At 33.0% G+C, this 19,825-nt stretch overlaps 1 protein-coding gene across 1 annotated transcript in view; it reads right to left on the minus strand.

Annotated features, from left to right (window-relative positions):
• LOC136028793 (uncharacterized) overlaps positions 1–19,825 on the minus strand; it is a 52,293-nt gene that overhangs the window by 20,766 nt on the left and 11,702 nt on the right. Inside the window, 9 exon segments of the mRNA XM_065706697.1 lie at positions 406–631; positions 1,769–1,893; positions 3,051–3,171; positions 4,381–4,727; positions 6,117–6,295; positions 7,460–7,624; positions 10,431–10,677; positions 12,989–13,214; positions 15,168–15,403. Of these exon segments, the coding sequence (XP_065562769.1) occupies positions 406–631; positions 1,769–1,893; positions 3,051–3,171; positions 4,381–4,727; positions 6,117–6,295; positions 7,460–7,624; positions 10,431–10,677; positions 12,989–13,214; positions 15,168–15,403 (1,872 nt within the window).

Below are 19,825 nucleotides of genomic sequence, written 5' to 3' on the forward strand. Positions count from 1 at the left end.
TATATAAGATGGCCGTGGAAAGGATATGAAAATTAAACAGGAGTCAAAATTACAAATATACTTTTTTGAATCAAAGTACCTCTAAACTCCTCACTCTTTACACCAAAATTTAGTATGATTTAACCATCAGTCGTACTTTAAGTAAACTGTAAGTTAAACTTAAGCATAAAGAACTAGGATCTTAGCGGGTGATATATCCCCCGACATGTAGAGCCATCTGTGTTTGTTTTAAGTTTCACAATGCACTTGCTTTCATTAAAAAAAATCCATAAAATCTTCGGAAATCCAAATTTATATTTGTTTCCTTTGACAATACCTCCACATTAACATTCCTGTATTTAGTACAATTCAAATGTGGATAGATGTCACCTTTCAAATATAAAGCACGTCGAAAACACAACTTACATCGAACTGCTTCCTTGAAAGACCCCGTTTAATATGTTCCCTTCCAAGTTTCTTTAGCAAATAGACAAAAGAAACGTTGTCATCAATGACTTTGCCAATACTGCTAAACCGGTTCATAACTAACGAAATATGGTAGTGAAAAGCATCGGTTGATGGCAGCTCTTCAACGGAGTACTGTTCAAACTTCTTGAACAGATTTTTGTACTCAGGGTGGGCAGCGAACAATCTAAGAAAAAACAAGCGTCATTAGAATAGGGACTAGAATAGAACAAAATATCAAAGATAGAGTCCCTCTCAACATTTCTTCTACGGCCCCATAATTTGCAAAACATATAAGATGAAAAGACGCTTTCATAGAATTTAACATATAATTAAAAAAAAGAATTTGCGAAAGGCTGATTCGTTTTTTGTTAGAATTATTGTATAAAATATTTTTTAAATCAACATTACTAAAAAAGAAAAAGGACTTGTTTAAAATTCAAGAAATACTGAGCGGTTGGTTAGGCACGGGGAAATTCAACTTTGAAGGATGGGGTATAATGAAACGAGGCAAGGAGGAGCAGCCTCACCCCCTTTGGTGTAAAGGGGATGTTATAATGCGTCAAAGCCACTGTACTGCGACAACTTGATGTTATAATGCTTAAAAACACTTTGTTAAGATTAAATATCGTGATTTGTGTGTGTCTTAACCCGAGTTATCCACGGATTAACATGCGGTATTAACAAGAGTGTTCTCATTGAGTGTAAAAAATACATCGAATAAAAACATCACAATCCAGTAGAAAAAATAAACAGATAATCTACCATGTTTGAAAAAATAAAACTATGAGAAGTGTGTGAACTGGCAGTCTAAGTGGCGTCAGTTTACGGAAATTAAGGGGCCAAAATGTATTTTTTATTAAAGTCTAGAAGTTGTAATTATGTTGCTTATTCCAATGTAAATACTAAAAAGGGTAATTTTAAAATCTAGAGGGGGAAAAGACCCTTGGCCATCCCATCAATTGATACCACTGGGAAGTTTACTTGACAAGGGAAGCTGTTTGTGGGTTAAAAAGGCACTTTGATGAGACCAAATATCGTGATTTGTGTTTCTGTGGTATGGGGGACAATAGCCACCAACTCGGTAAGACAAAGGCTTTACATTATAAACCGATGCTGACATTGTGGCTCTTTGATATATTAGGATCTATTGGGAGGCCACAAAAGCCGACTCAAGACTACCAAAACTAAGATGTATATTATCCATAATTATAAATACAGCATAAGGCTTTGGCCAAAATGATTCCCGATTTGGACAAAAAAAGATTTTAACAATTGGGTTTAGTTTCTGTTTTTACTATTCAAAGAATTGGGAAACTCTTACTTGGCGAAAACACGTTTGCCAATTTCAACGTTGCGAGGGGTGACAGCAGCAAAAGCCTGGCGAAGGGCTACAATTTCTTTGCCATAAAGTCCGGTGACTGGGTCAGCCTCTTCAGATGTGGCGACCTATAAATTAACACCTATTAGGAGTTTCAACCTTCAAGAAGGATAATATTAAAATATGAAATGGGAAAAATTATATTATAATAAATAACGTTTCTAGATTACTACAATTTTGTTATTTTCGAAATCTATTATGATTTTATTCAACAAAAATGGGAAAAGGGAATAATACAGAATACACTAAGAAACACAATAAAAGACATGAAAACCTTAATTTTCTGATGATTTGTATATTTGCGCCAAATAATGACATGTTAAGAATATGATAAAAGAGGTAGCCAACGCAGAAAGAAAGTAAAATATTAATTAGTATCAGGCTTATTTACAAAGTTTAAATACTTTCAAAGGAGATTATTTGGAGTTGTTCCAAATTCCAATGAATGGTTTCATTTCGTTAATACGAAACTGGTGGCTTCATTTCTAATCATTTCCGAATTACTTGCAGTAATTATTAAACTAAAAAATGGTTATTGGAACTCCCGAAGAAAAATTAGTAAAAGAAGAAAAAATATAAAAAGAAAGAAAAGATAACAGCGATGTAGATTATAAAAATTATTAAACATAAAAGATACTAAGGTCTTCATCATCCATGAATTCGAAATCTCTCACTGTGGAAAACTTAATCAGGAATTATTATTTTGTCCATGTCCATTCTTAGCCAATTAATTACTTCGTAATTGCATGTATTTTTGTCTAATTATCTTAATGTATTTAAGGGTGATTTTGCCACATTTTTCTTTAAAATTTAGTTATTTTTTTAAACCTATTTAAGACAGAAGAGTAGTTTGGGGATTTTCTATTCAGAGTTTGGCTGTTTATAAAACTCATTTCAAATACTTGAACAAAAAAAAAGAAAAAAAGTCTTAATTCCAAACTGTCTACCAAGTACGAAGAGGCAAATTTATTGTTTTGTTAGTTTTGTTCTTGTTGATTTTTTAGACAACGAGAAAATATCACTACAGTTTAGGCTTTCATCTTTGAATCCCCCTGTTCTAGAAATGAATAGAATGCAAAAAGGACAAAAAAAAACAAAAATTAAATGACATCAATTTTAGCAAAGAAGAGGAAATGAATATACATTTTAGAAAGGGATACAATACAAAAAAGAGAAATATTTCAAAAATTTTGAATTTAGTCAGGAATTAAAAAGGGCAGCTTACCTTGAGACCTTGGGCAATGACACCAATAGAAACATCGAAGAATTTTTTCCATGCTTCCACACCAGCGGCATCTAGACCTTGAGATTCTTGGAGGTAGGGAATTAAGATTGCTTCGAAGCTTCTGCAAAATAATATTTAAAGTATAAAGTATATTAAAAATAGAATTTTTAAAGTATAAAAAGACCCTAAATCCACAATCCGATGCTTTCTAACGAAGAAAGTACATTTTGATGAGTGTTGGATTTATTGTGACAATTTTTACCAAGCTGCTCTCCCAAAATGTCTTATTTAGGCAGAATAGGGACAAACAAAAGCTATTTTTATATTTTCATCAAAAATGTATAAATATGCTAGTTTGACTAAAATCTTAACAATCTAATAGTGTGAGTAAAGACCACGGTGCCTTCCAATCACAAAAACAACAAAAGTAGAACAATAAGGAATGTATCTAAGACAATGAAATTTGTTTAATCCATTATTTTGGTTTAAAAAAATGAATATTTCGGCTCTATATCCAAGAGCTGTCCTCAGTAAACCAAACATATAAATAAAATAACGATAAATCTAGGAAGATAGGAGAGTTCAACGCCAAATATAAAAAAAAAAAGCCTGAATATTTAACTCCATTTTCCATTCCATGTTTTCAGTCTATTTTTGGTGTAAAGAACTAAAAACGGAAAAAAACTTCTAAAACATTTCAAAACACCAATACTTTAGAGCCATACTTGATCACTGTGGCTTCGAATATACTAATATTAATTCGCGAACTAACGCAACCCGTGGAATTTTGTTCTTTCTTTGCTATATCATTTCATGCAACCTTAAGACACTCCCTAAAAAGCTAAACTGTAGGAGGACACTCCCTAAGAAGGCTATATTCTCAAGAAGCTATGCTTCTAACTTTCCTCTCGAAAATACTTTCTTCTATTTCGAAAAATGTATTCTAAAATTATTCCATTCATCTTCTAAATTATCAAATTTTAAACTGTCTAGTCTCAGGTCTATGTTTTCTTGGAAAGTTCATCTCGTTTCTAGATCCCATTAATGTTATATAAATTAGTAGCCTTTCATAATTTCAATTTTAGATTAACTTTAGACGCTACTAGATAACGATCTTTATTCTTTTAATATCAATGATGGCACTTATATATACCGTAGTACCATGTATTGATCCTGTCAGTCGTCGGTTTACAATATGGCCTGCCATATTACCATTATATGAGTACCGTGTAAACTTTTGGGCCATTTCATGATCAAATACCGTATTGGCTATAAACAGATTATTGTGCCTAAAAATAGTAGCACTCTATTAGTGTTGTTATTTTCTTACCTAAAATGTTGAGTTCCTGCTTTACGCTGAATGTGAGCATCACCCAGATTACGAAGAGAATAGATGAAGTAGGAAGATTCATCGAGATTCTGGAGTAGAGTATCAAATCCACCGAGAACGTTGGCCATGTGAGAGATGAAACGCTCGTCCTCACGGAGGCTCACGAGAGGAACATCAGCGAAGCCTTTGTTAACAAACAATGTTTGGTATTCAGGGTGAGCCTTGAACATCCTCATGAAGAGCTCTTGTCCAAGAGAGCGGAGATCCGTGCGAGCTTTAGACCATGAAGCCTTGATCATTTCCTTCTGACGGCCGGTAAGATGTGTAACTGGATCAACAATATCAGCCTGAAAGATTACAGAAGCTTAAATTTCTGCTTCAGGAAATTAGGGGAAGCAACATTGCAGCGTTTTTAGAAGCTAATTCACGGTTACGTTTTTGACGCGGTTAAGTGTGCCAAGAATCCTTTAAAAAGGCTAAGGATGCCTTTTTATAGAGGATATTTAAGCTACGCAGTTATCCCATTTCAAATCTCCTTGTGAAAACTTCTGTTCTGAGGGATAAAACAATGCTTTTGTAAACTGTTATGATGGGTAATTTCTATTTTGTGTTGTACAATTCAATATTAGTGCTTTGCGGTGAAAAGTCTTTAAGAAGTCTCTTGAATGTTTGTCTCAGCTAACGAGGAAGGTCAATTTTAATTACCAGGACTAGCCATTACTTATAAAGTAAGTTGTACTTATACTAATTTGCGCCATTGACCATTAATAAGAAAAAGCAGTACAAGTCTGTCACGGTATGTCACGCACGTTAATTAAACAAATCGCGTTAATACTAAAGCATTTAAATGACAGGTGGTATGCGACTATCATCTCCCTGATCTTTGTCTCAAACATCTCCTACCAGAGAAGGTGCTCCGTACCAAAATTCATCCCAATAGGTCCACTCGTTCCCTACAACAGGATCAAAATCTATTTAATCACATTCATCACACATGCTCGTCAGTGCGGTGTGCGTATATATAGTCAAGGCCTTAAAAATGTGAGTTATAATTCAAATTCAAAATTTATCAAAATCCTCCCCACCCCCTCATAAAATAAACCTACTCTCACATCACTTCTAATCTTATCCTGCATACAGCAGATTTTAAAACATAGCTAATGATTATGTCACAAGCAAGTCACGCATAATATAAATTGTTAAACGGCACTCCTGACGCGCTGCAGTCCTTGTAATCCGTCTCTTGACAAATAGGGTTATACATATTCTTAGAGCTATAAAAGGGGAGCAATACAGTACAATAGATACACGAGAGTAACGAAAAAAAAAAACCTTAGTGGTTGACAATCTCCCATGATTATCTCCAGGACCAATTTTTTATTCAGTATTAGAAGAATAGTGTATAGAATAAAAAACTGTATAGATAATAAAAATAGATATTAGATAATATATTAGATAATGAAAAACTGTATAGAAGAATTTTATACAGTTCTGCACATTAATCAATACTAAATCATCTACAGGAGAACACTCTATAAACCGAAGTAGATTATTGAAGAAACAGTTTTGTTCAGCTCATTCTTTCCACCAAGCTTTAAAATGGATGTTGGGTGTGTTTTCTATTCCTGATGCAAGACCCATCACCTCTAATGTAACAAATAGTTATGCAAAAATATTACATTTATTAGCCATTTTATTAAAAAGTATAATATAGTAAAGCATACTATCTTTCTCACCTGTCTGAGACCTTCGTTCAAAAAGCTGATGATAACTTCAAACACATGATTGAAAGATTTGACGGTGAATTCGTCCAGGCTATCTCCCAGAGTTTCCTTGAGGTATTCAATAAAAACTACTTGATAGTTCTCGAAGTGGCTTCTGTCAGTGCCTCGGTTGATGTGGTCCAAACCCAATTCTTTAAACAAAGAAATTAGTTATGGGTATATAAAATATCTTGTATTTCGAACCGAACATAAATAGTGAATTTTTTGGTTTTCAGAGTGACTCATGTATGACCATGGTTCTTATGATCCATACCGAACTATTTTAGTTTAATTTTAAATTGTTTGTTTTTTGAAAAGTAATGTCCTATTGTACAATCATGGACACAACTAGTAATTTAACCTAAGGGGAGGGCAGCCACCAGGAAGGACAAAAATCCTACTCTCATAAAACTTAGTTTGACATTTAGTTTTAAGAATTCTTATAGAGGAGGGGGACAATAAACTTTTGAGAAGATTACTACCTTAATTATCTCCCTTTGGATATGTTCAGCAAGCTATCAATGTTCAGTAACATACTCAACCTTAGGTAGTTAGAGTAATATGAGTTATTTTACATTTGTTGACATAAATTTTTTATGTCATTATTATATCATCATTATTTTTGACATAAAATTTTTACATAAAATTGACACAAAAAGTCACGAAAGATTTTAATTATACCCTTTATCCATTGTATATTATTTTGTTTTTCTCTTTAAGTGCTTAAGTTAGAATAAGATACAATGTCTTATGATAAAAGCCCAGCCAGATTTAAAACTGATTGAAAAGATATTTTGGCGTATAATAGGAAGCTGTACACTCTCTCCACTCACTCTCGTAAATGCAGAACAAAAACAAAAGATTCAAAACAACAATATCCAAATATTAGAAATATTTTAATTTCTAAATTTGAAACAAAAATTTCGTCATTGGAAAAGTTTTTTAGTTGAAAGTATTGTCGTTTCTTTAATTAAATTGTTAATTAATGAATAAAACATGTCTTCCACCGAATATATGAACCGAAAAATATCTTGCACCAAAACATATCTTGCACGAAATACACTGATCACAGGTAGTCTTCAGTTTTTACCGAATACGTATCAAAATATCCGATGTTTGGACCGCCTCTAAATGCCCATCTCTCAATTTTTACGGTCTGCGTGTTATTTATTGATATATTACCAAATAAGTGAACACGTGTTCATATTAATACTTAATCACATTTGGTTCAGGTATTTTGTGAAATTGTGAAATGTGAGGTATTTTGTATATTTTGAAAATACTAAGGATTTTCAGCAAAAGAAATGACTGTTTACCTTTGATCATGTATACGAAGTCAGATGGTCTGTTCAAAGCCAAGAGAGTTTGGTCAAGAGCTGAAACGACACGTTGGGTGTGGGCAGCAAACTTAGGAGACTCTACTAGATTAGCCAATGGCATACCTTTGAAGAAGCGGAACATCTGCTGGTATTCTGGGTGAGCTTTTCACTGACTTTAAAACTGGTTTAAAACTGACTTTTCACTTTTTTTAAGAACTAATTTATTGCAAAAAATTTTATATATTCAAAAACCAATATTAAGGTTTGACTTTTTTTTTTCGATTACTAAATTTTTGACTTTGAGAGTTGCCAAAAATGAGAACTAGGAACAATTTTAAACATGCCTAATAGCCTATTGACCGTCGCAGTATACTAATTACTGGTCATAATAGATATTCTAAATAATTACGTGACACATGTAACAACTAAGTGCCCGAAAGACCGTATCCTCTATTTTATTCGGAGTAGGGGAGGGATGGGAGTACTTTTGTTGGGGGAGGTGTTTTTTCTCGGGGGTGGGATGTATTTTTTGGGACATAAAAACATCAAAATATGTTATATACATTTTTGCTACTTTATTACGAGTCGGGAAAAATTTCAGGGTGTGTTTGTTCAAACGCGACTCTTCCTCTCTCGTTTATACTCGTGCATGCACGTATATAAAAATATATTCAAGATGCCTTGGTTATATCTCTGAGATGCACAAAGACCTTATGCCTTCAGTAAATTTACTAAATATTTCACAAGGGGAAAGGAGAATTGCTTGGCACCGCAAGTTCGGTTATGATGAGAATATACAAAAATAAGATCGTATATCGATAAAAAAAAAGATCGAAAAGTAGATAATAAGAGAAATATATTGGGAGAATCAGAAGTACCTAGATATTGCCTTGGATTAAAGATATTGCTGTGTAAATATTTTTTGGGGATTCGACGAAACAGATTATGATGAAACAGATTATGAAAGAGATTCAGATATTGCAATATCCAAAACATATATTCATATTCAATGAAACAGATTATGAAACAGACTTTTTTTTTATAGAAGTGCTATGACAAGGCATAGGCCCTGAAATTCCGGCTCTTTCTGCCTGAAATTGTAAAAACAAGCATAATAAGCAAACCAACATAATATAAATAAACAAAACATTTTAAACGCATATGGTCATTGTTTTATGAATCTGAGACAGAGCAATTCTTTTCTAGTGGTACCCTCAGTTAGTTTTTTTAAGTAAAAATTTTATATTTTTTTTGGCTAATATATAAATTCCCTTGTTACTTGAACAACTTGTTTTATTTTTGAATATAATTCTATTTATTTCAATTACAGGGGTCATCCAACGCTGCTAACTTGAAGAACCATTTTCTAAGACGCTGCACTTCGATCGAGGTTGAAGTGCACATCCCTGTGAACCTTCAATAGGGATCTGATTATCGAAGACATGATTGTAAATCCTAGAATCGAATCTCACGATCGATCGATAAACAAAATACACCGATCATAACCAATTCAAAAAAATCTTGGTTAAGGAAACCCACAAAAATTTACTCGTTTTTTGGGAAAAATTACCTCAAACAATATAAATCATGTATTTAAAAGGGAAATAATTACAGTAATAACAGAGGGGCATAGAGGAAAAACTTCAAATCGGTCAGTATATATTATTTTCACCCTTTGATTAGATTAACTTTTGTTTGGAGAAATCTAATGAAGCAGAACTAGATATGATAATTTAATAGTTAAATTTAAAAATAATTATTTACTAGCATGATAATAAAATAAATTTGTAAGATGTTCCTGTTTCTTTATAAGAAAGAAGGAGAGGGGCTACTCAAAATGTATTAAGAAATTGTCACATACTTGGGTGTCAAAAATTCAGCATTCTGGTTTTTTCATTTATTAAATCCCTCCCATCTCTCCCCAATATCTCCTTCTTTCACCTCAGAACTCAGAACTCACGTCATAGATCTTGAATCGTATCTTGAACCGTAGATTGATCTCGAACCAAACAAACAAAAACAATTCATTTTTCAAGAGAAAGTAAAGAGAAACATTATGAACAGAACACGTCCTGTATATTAGTGCAGATACCTTAGCCCCGTCACTCTTTAAGCTATATTTTTTCTATAGCTTCATGAAGAGCATTTCTAAGCGCAATGAATTTAATTTTTTGGTAATTTGATACAATTTGTTTTAGTTTTTGCTTCTTTTTAGACTTTATTACAATTAACCGAACAAAATTAATTACTTAGCTGTCAGAAAACAAACCTTAAACTTGGAATTCAAACTTCTCCAGTCGAATACGTGACGTTCTTCGCGGCTTTTGCAGTTTATTCCGTTTCTAAATGCGCAAATGACAAATACAAAATGGGTAAAAGTACCACTCGCCTAGTTTTCTTAGAAGTTAAGGGAATAATGATTTTTTCAATTTATTGAAAAATGTTGTTCTAAAATTTTAGCAGGGTTGTGTATGCTAAAAACAGAACATAATAATACTTTCCGCTTATTAAAGCCGATGACGAACCCCTAATGAGGGTAACTATAGTGGAGTGAGAGTTGGCCGAAATATTTTTTTTTCATATTGGCTCTTCGAATCATGTAAGGAAAACATCCAAGTTTCCTGCACAGCTTTGTTAATTAAAGTATATATTTTTTTCTAAATAAACAAATGATAATAAAGTATAGTATTTTTTTCATAATGGCTCTTTGAATCATGTGGGAAAAGCGTCCACGTTTCCTGCAAGGCCTTGTTAACTAATGTAAACAATACATGAATTAGCAACGAAATGCATTTGAATAAAGTTATAAAATGGTCAATCGAATTCGGGATAATACCCCAGAATTTATCATAGTTCAAACGATTGACAACACTTCAATTTTAGTCAGAAAGGAAACGGTTATTCAAGGCTATTTTTAAGCAACGGTAAGTGATAAGAAAGGGTCGTATAAAATTTATCTTTATTAAACAAGTTACTTACTTTCCAAAAGTAGCTTTTCCAACTTCTTGGAGATTTCCACGGACTTTGCCCCATGTACTAAGGATGGCGTTCTTTTCGAGCCCTGACAATCCAGTGATAGGGTCTACTCTTTTCAAGGAACTGAGACCCATTGAAATGTATTTTTCAAATGCATCAAATGCCTTATTCCATGATGCCTTTTGAGCTCCATTCATGCCGTTCTCCGTGAGATATTCCAAGAGGGTGACACGAAAATTCTAATGGAAAAAAAAAATATGTTTAATACTCTTTAAAGATTATAAAACGCTTGAGACTCAAAGTATTTTGAGTTTTAGGCCGCATTCACACTACGCATATCATTTTATGTGCAAAGTGTTTAAGTTACGTTACGTTAAGCAGAATCTTCCACACTTCAAAGAATCTTTTTACACAAGGCTAATGTAATAATCCAAAGATTATGGGTAACTTATAAGAGTGGGAGCTTGCGCTATTATCGGCAAAAAATTATTAACGCCATCTAGCGCTTAGTGATACTTGGCATTTTTCAAACTTAGTAATCATTTTTCTGTCAGAAACTCAGATCAGACTCTTATTATTACACTAATTTTACCAAATCTACAAATATAATTAATCATTCTCATTATTACACTGAAAAAATTTCATGTGTCGCCAAACGCTAGATGGCGTTTGTCATAACTAGCACGAGTTCCCACTCTTGTAAGTTACTCATATTATTTCGTAATTATCTATAAAATTATCACAGTCAGCTTAAACAAACTATCCAAAAATTGAAATTGTGGATAGGAAATGGAGACACAGGCCCTGGTCTCCTATGGCTATTAGGGAAAGGCTATTTAGGATAATTTTATTAACTTATTTTCCAAATTTATTAATTTTACATCCAGGAGTTCCATTTTGTTGCTGCCTTTGTTGTTGACTTCTCCATAACATAACATAAGCTTAAGTGACATAAGATTCTATGCAGAGCTTGATTCTATATTTGCATTGCTTATGCTATTAAAAATATTTATTCGGTAAGATTACATAACAAAACAAAGAATTTTAAATTATGCTGGCGTCAAAGGTTTTACTGCGTAGTGTGAAAGCACCATTGTCAAGATTAGAAGCAATTTGCATTATTTAAATTTCCCCCAATGAAAAGCGCCATTTTTCAAGTGTCCACATTCACCGGTACGACATGGAAATCATTAAAGGAGCTGATTCCATATGATTCCAATGAGCATGATTCCAAACAATAAATAGTTCCCGGTGATGAAATATAATTAATTATAAAGTTAGTGCATGGAGTATACAGTACAATACAAAGTAAGCAGTATGTAGTATAATAGATAGTAATACACTATAATACAGTATACAAGTTAGGAAGAATCAACAAAGGTCTCACTACCTTTCCATCACACAGAAAACAAGAAGGTATATCAGGTATAAAATAAAACATCAAGTATATTTTAAAATAGGTCCAAATTTTACTCGTTTTGAATAATGATAAAATGAATAAAATATGCTGCTGAGCCTGTGTGCAAGAACAGTACAAGGTTAAAGATTAGCAGTAAAGAAAAGCACAGAACTTTTGCGAACCGATGATGCCAAGGTACTTTTCTTTTTCTTTTAATCTTTTAACCTTTTTGTCTTTTATTTGTTTCTTTTTAGACTTTGGTAATACGAATGGCTATTGATCATATAGCCAAATTATTTGCATAATTTTTATTTTAATTCCTATCTTTGGAAAAATTCCACATTCGACACAACTTCTTACTGTTTTGTATAAAAATTTTGTAAACAAATTTAAGTTATGATTCCAATTTACAAACCAATTTAATCAATTTGCACTAAAATTTATAGTTTCATGTTTAATCATTAAAATTGATAATTCAATTGAAAGAAATAATGATTCCAGTTCCTATAAATTTAAGTTATGAATATGATTTTATTCTCCGCTGACTTCTTTGCTTTGTAAAACTAATACCTACATAGATGGTGTTTTCTTGAGGATTTTTGAAGAAGCCTGGGTATTCTTGCATGATTTTCGCACTTATTTTTGAATAGGATTTGATTTACATATTTAGAATCGTGCTTAAAAAAAATAAACATGAGAAAAGGAGCAAAGTTTTGGTGAGAATGACCATGTTTCACAGGGATCTACTGTAGGTTTAAATAAATGAATTTTCAAAAATTAATACAGCTAGATTTAACAAACATTTACTCCTTCATATGGTTCTTCTAGTAGACTAAGGAAGTGCTAATATTAATTCTCTGGACTCCCCAATTTTTGCCTTAATGTGTTTAAGAATTTGGTAAGTAGTAAGAACGATTTAAAGCAGTAAAATGGGACTCCCTTGTTCCTTTAATGAAATCATTTTTCTAACTTCTTTAATTTAATTGAATAATTTAATAATTTTGAAATTAGAGTTACCATGTCAACACTGAGCTGATCGACATCGGAAGCAAAAACAGTATTATTCGAAGTTTTAATATTTACCTCTTTTATAGTTTTGTAAAAAGCCAAATGATAATTAGCTTCTAAACAAAGCTTAACAAATCTATTACCTGGAAATGGCTGATATCAGTGCCGCGAGCAATGTGCTGCTCACCGAGTCTCTTAAGGGTAGAAACAATAAATTGGTTGTTGTCCAGTTCGTGGATGATTCCATCAAAAGCAGCAACGACACGGAAAACATGGGCGACGAATGAGTTACTTTCACCTAAGTTGGCAAGTTCTACATTACGGAATTGTCTGAAGAGCTGTTGGTATTCTGGGTGACCGTTGATCATTCTGAAAAAAAAAAAAAAAATCATAAATTACTGATGAATTTTATTGTACTTGAGCCTCTTTAGAAAATAAAGAGGTTTTTATGATTGGAAGGTGAGAGACGTTTTAAATTACAAAAAATAGCATAATTCAATTCTTAAATGGATATAAATCAAAAAATTGTTCCCCAAATAGAGGCCCCATGGCCTTTAAAAGTTGTTAAATAAACATATCATCTAATTAATAATTTAAGATCTATAAATAAAAAGAAGAGAAAAACAACTAAGAAAAAGAAACTTAAAAACCTGGAACCAAAAAACTAAGATTTTGAAATAATAAAGATACAAAATTGAAAAATTATCTTTATTTTTCTATTGAAATTGTTTTTAGTTTTTACAGTTGCAGTCGAAAAAGGCTCCTGGTGAGTTTTGATTAATCTAAAAAAAGAAAAAGAATTTTAAAAAAAAAACAGAAAAGTTATATTTAAGTACTGTCGGCCTGAATCTTATTTAACCAGATTTTTCATCAAAGGGAGGCATTGACTCCTTAGGTGATATAAAATAGCTTTTCATCGAAATAAGTGTTATATTTAAATTTTAACCCGCTAGAAGTTGCTGCTTTCAGAATTATAAAGAATTTTTTTGGCATATTTATTTACGCAGACAACCTAAGTTCTGTTAAATAACATTAACTCTTATCAAGTGTGATTGCGTAAAGTCGTCTGAAGTATCAATATATATAACCACTGCTCATATTTTCAAGTATTACGGTCAACTAGATAGTATAATACTAAAATGAGCAAGTACAATACTAAAATGAACTTACCCACCCCCCTCCTGTTTCACCATATCCAAAACAATACTTCTGAATTATTTGAATCATTTGAAATCATTTGAAAAATCTATTTTTATGATTATGATTATTTATGAATCATTTGAAAAATCTAATTTCATTTTAAATTTTCGGTCAAAATTAAAATTTATTTATTTGAAGAATAATAGCAATAGCAGCTTAGTACTTTGATACTTGTTTACCGTTAAGAATAACTTTGAATGAGACCCACTTTGCTCTGTTTTTGCTAACAACTCTTAGTTTTAGGGAAAATAGAAATAATATTTTATTTTTGTAACCAAATTCACTCCAAGTAATTTATTCAAATTTAGTTACTTGAGTTTTGCAGTCTATATTCAGACATTTTTCTTGCATTGGAATAATCATGCAGTGCCAAATAATGCAGCGCAATATAATGCAAAAATATAAAATAACAAAATACAGTGCCAAATAGTACATTATTTTTACCATTATAAGTATAACTTCTAAGCTAAACAGAATCTTTTCCTTATTTTCAAAAGACACCCTTTTGCTCGTTTTTAATAAATAAACATCCTATTGTTTGGATTTAGAAAAAATTTGATTTTTCTTTGTATAATATTATCAGTTACAAATTGAGCCTACCCTCAATTGCTAATCTCATCAAATTAATTAACTCTTGCTAGCCTTACTATTCAAAGACTTTTTGTAACTGATGGAAATTTGCTGTAAGATGTTATTTAGACTTATGTCTAAGCCCTTATGTTACTCCGCCTTTATGTAAGTGTGACATAAATTGTAAGTGTACTCCTCACTTACAATTTATGCCAGTGCACTTTAACTCTCCCATTTCAAACTCTACTATCTTATTATTTTTTTTTTTTTGCAATGACAATCGCCTAACGTCTTTTAATATTTCTTCTGAATTCGCAAGTCTAACACTCTCTCTGGTCATCATGTTTTCTTCTGATTATCATATGTTCTGAATGATCTGTTTTGGCCAGATATACAAGGCTGCCTAATAATTATGATTGAATTATAGACTGAAATATGCATATTGAGATAGCAGAGCACTCTACTCCCCAAATTTTAGTATTTACTACTCCCCAAATTTTAGTTACGTTTTAATCTCTCTTAAAGTTATTTTGTAAGTTTGCTGAAAAGTACCTTTGGAAAACGACAGAACCGGTAGTTTTGAGATCTCCACTGACTTTTGACCAGCTTTCCTGGATATTTGCAACATCCACACAGCTAAGTCCAGTGACTTCAAGGTCGATCTGACGTCTCAAGAGTCCAGCCTCAAGAACATTGACAATGTTGTCCCAACCTCTTCTCCAAGCAGCAAGGTCAGCAGATTCGACACCTCTTTGCTTCAGTTCATCAATGAAGGCATAAGAAAACGCCTAAAAAAGCATTAGTATTATTTCCGCTTAATATTCTTAGTAGCTGAATGTGTATTTCTCTCTGTTGCTTTTACATATGCATTTTGGAAAATACTGGAAACAGGATCAGTGGTACTGCTGGTCAAACAATAAGTATTACTTAATAGATTGTCCAAAAATTATTTGAAAATTTAAAATTATTTTAAATTCCCTAAAGAGCATTTAGGAGTGCTGTTATTGATTTTAAAGGTAGAGATCACCATCTAGTAGTGTCTAGAGTTAATCTCAAGCTAAAATGAAGAAAGGGTAATTACCTTCTAGGAAGCTATGACGATGGTAAACTCCGAGATAAGAGTTTGAGAGAAACTTTCCAGGAACATTTGAATACTAAATTGAAGAGTTTAAAATTTGACAATCTAGAAGACGGATGAAATAATTTTAGGGAAATAATTTGTGAAGTTGTTGATGGTACCTCAGGGAAGTAAATTAGAAACGCAGCTAGGAATACTAGTGAAAATGCTTTATGTTTAAAAAAGAGAAGAAGTGCGTTGTATAAGGATTATGTGAGTGACAGATCATATGAGAATATGCACCGAGGAGCTGTGAAGTGGAGACCATGGATATAATTACCAAGGATCTAGAAGATGCAGTTAGTTAGTATATAATAGTAAAATGTTCTACTGACATGTTAATAAACTGAGAGGAAGTATTCAAGCTGGACTTGTCCCATTTAAATATAAGCTACAGGCCACAATTAAGAGGAACTTCCCGAAATGAATAAGATGGATGAAATAAATTTGGAAAATAGTTTTGGAAGCAGCAGAGAGAGTCTTCGGGAGGAAAGTTGGTAACGCAGCTAGGAATATTAGTAAAAACACCAAGCTGGGTAGGAAAGAGGAGGAGTTTATAGAAGTACTATTTGAGCGGTAAGTATTTGAGGTAGTATTTGAGGATAAGAGGAATATACAGAATAGAAAAGGCATTAAAGTGTGAATTGCAGAGTTGTGAAGTAGAGGCCATGGATAAAATTGCTAAGGATTTGGAAGGTGCAGCCAAACGGTATAATATCGAAATATTGCATTCACAGGTTAAGACATTGAGAAGGAGTAATCAATCTAGACTTGCCCCATTTAAAGAAAAAAAAAAAAAACAGGACTCAATTAGGGATAAGGAAAGCACTAAAGAGAGACGGGCAAAACTTTTGAGCATGTTTTAAATTATGATAAAGTTACAGAAAAACGATATAGAAAAGAATAAAAAAGTATGGGACAGTTTCGAAAAGATCGAAGATTTGCTTTGCGAAGAAGAATACTATTAAGAGACAGTAATAAAGGATTAAAAAATAAATAAAGGGTTAAAAAAAATAAGCTCATAGTGCGGTAAATGAGCTTTTAAAACATGGTGGTGCGAAGTTACAGACAAATTACTGAAGACTATCCATGGGATTTTTGAAAGAGGGGAAATACCTAGCGATTTAGGAAAAATTTAAATAAACCCTTGTATAGGAGAGGTGATGAAAAAGAGTTTAGTAATTATAGAGATATTAGCTTGGTTTCTGTAGGAAGCAAATTAATTAGTGTGATGGTATTTTTTACACTTTGAGATGCTGTAGATCAAACAGTTCGTGGTAACGAACTGTAGTAAGGAGCGACCCGGCTCAATATTAACCAAAACTCTAAAAAATGGAATTTTGATACCAATAGCTATATCAAAAGAATCGCATTTTAATGCTGGTTTTAAATATATAAGTTTCATCAAGTTTAGTCTTACCCATCAAAAGTTACGAGCCTGAGAAAATTTGCGTTATTTTAGAAAATAGGGGGAAACACCCCCTAAAAGTCATAGAATCTTAACGAAAATCACACCATCAGATTAAGCGTATCAGAGAACCCTATTGTAGAAGTTTCGAGCTCCTATCAACAAAAATGTGGAATTTTGCATTTTTTGCCAGAAGGCAGATCACGGATGCGTGTTTATTTGTTTTTTTTTGTTTTTTTGTTTTTTTGTTTTTTTTTTCCCCAGGGGTGATCGTATCGACCCAGTTGTCCTAGAATGTTGCAAGAGGGCTCATTCTAACGGAAATGAAAAGTTCTAGTGCCCTTTTTAAGTGACCAAAAAAATTGGAGGGCACCTAGGCCCCCTCCCACGCTAATTATTTTCCCAAAGTCAACGGATCAAAATTCTGAGATAGCCATTTTATTCAGCGTAGTCGAAAAACCTTATAACTATGTCTTTGGGGATGACTTACTCCCCCACAGTCCCCGTGGGAGGGGCAACAAGTTACAAACTTTGACCTGTGCTTACATATAGTAATGGTTATTGGGAAGTATACAGGCGTTTTCAGGAGGATTTTTTTGGTTGGGGGGAGGGGTTGAGAAGAGGGGGATATGCTGGGGGAACTTTCCATCGAGAATTTGTCATGGGAGAAGAAAACTTCCATGAAGGGAGAGCAGGATTTAATAGCATTATTAAAAAAAAAAAATTAAAAAATAAATGTGAAAAAGCTTTTTCACCTGGAAGTAAGGAACAGCAATAAAACTTAAAACAAACAGAAATTATTACCCATATAAGGGGCTCACCTCCTTATGATACGTAGCTCTTTACGCTAAAGTATTTTTAGTAATTTCAACTATTTATTCTACGGCTTTTGTGATTCAGGGGTCATTCTTAATGAATTGGGATAAAATTTAAGCTTTAGTGTAAAGAGCGAGGTACTGACGATGGGGCGAATCCCCTCATATATGTAATAAAAACATGAGAATACAAAAGTTCTTTACGTAAGCTAATTTATAAGTTACGTAAATCTTTTACCAATAAAAAGATTCGTAAAAAATTAAAAGTTCTAGTTGCCTTTTTAATTAACCAAAAAATCGGAGGGCAACTAGGCTTCGCCCCCGCTCTTTTTTTCTCAAAATCATTCGATCAAAATTATGAGAAAGCCATTTAGCCCCCACCAAAAAAATATGCAAAATTTCGTTTTGATTATTCCTCTGCGGAGAGCCAAAATCAAAACATGCATTGATTCAAAAACGTTCAGAAATTAAATAAAAAAAACGAGTTTTTTTAACTGAAAGTAAGGAGCGACATTAAAACTTAAAACGCACAGAAATTACTTCGTATATGAAAGAGGCTGCTTCCTCATCAACGCCCCGCTCTTTACGCTAAAGTTTTTTACTGTTTTAAAAAGAAGAATTGAGAGAAAGAGTCAAACTTTAGCGTAAAGAGCGGGGCGTTGATGAGGAAGCAGCCTCTTTCATATACGAAGTAATTTCTGTGCGTTTTAAGTTTTAATGTCGCTCCTTACTTTCAGTTAAAAAAACTCGTTTTTTTTATTTAATAGTTTTAAGAGAAGAACAGTGTGGCTTTAGGGAAGGGAGTGAATGTGTTAACCAAATTTTGAACCTTTAGTGACCAGAATTTTGATACTGATCGGTATGCTAAAAGGATCTGCTTATCATGCTGATTTCAAATACTTAATTTGAATTAGATCAATTGAATTAAATCAAGTAGTAATTGAAGTAGTAAATCAAGTAATTGAAATAAAATCAAGTAGTTGTGGGCTTCAATCCATGGCTAATTGTAGTAAAAGCCAAGAAAGATAGTCCGATTTAGTAAGAGGAAAATCTGGCATAAGCCCTTATTAGGATTGTATAAAAATGATTTCAGTTCATTTGATAATAGATATGTCTATCTATCATCTGTCCTTGCGTCATTCCTAGGGCAGAAACAAGGTAGAAAGTCGTAGAAATTATAGTTTTCCAAGTGTTTCGTTAAATGGCACGGGTAAACGGCGGGAGTAAGCCGTTTACCCGGTTACCCTTGGTTCATGACTCTCTTACTGAACCAATACTTGTTTGTTAGCTTATAGAAAAGCATGCCCGCCTAGAGCCTCAGGCTGGTTGACCAAGAATTTAAAATTAACATAGGATCGTTAATTGCCTGGAATGAAAGGTAAACAAGGCACGCCTACCTATGGTCATTGGCAGGTTGACCAAGAATTTATAATTGACACAGGACCCGTTAATTTGCGTGAAATGACAGGCCAACAAGTGTCAAGTTTAGTTGCCAACCCGTCAACCCGTTAACGGCTATGAGCCTGAGAAAATTTGTCTTATTTTTGAGTAAAAGGGGGAAACGCCACCGAAAGGTAGCAGAATCTTAATGAAATTCACACCATCACATTCAGCTTACCAGAAAACCCTACTGTAGAGGTTTCAAACTCCTATCTGCAGAAATGTAGAATTTGTACATTTTGCCAGAAGAAGGATTAAAGATGCGTGTTTATTTGTTTTAGTTTAATTTTTCTAGCATGTCCCCCATAGCCCCAGGGGAAAGATCTTTAATTTATGAAAGTTGCCCATTGTTTATGAATAGTATTTGTAATCGAAGAGTATGCATACGTTTTCACGGGGGACGAATTTTCTTCTGTTTTTTTTTCATGGG

Source organism: Artemia franciscana, chromosome 7 (assembly GCF_032884065.1).
Source record: "Artemia franciscana chromosome 7, ASM3288406v1, whole genome shotgun sequence".
Taxonomy (NCBI): domain Eukaryota; kingdom Metazoa; phylum Arthropoda; class Branchiopoda; order Anostraca; family Artemiidae; genus Artemia; species Artemia franciscana.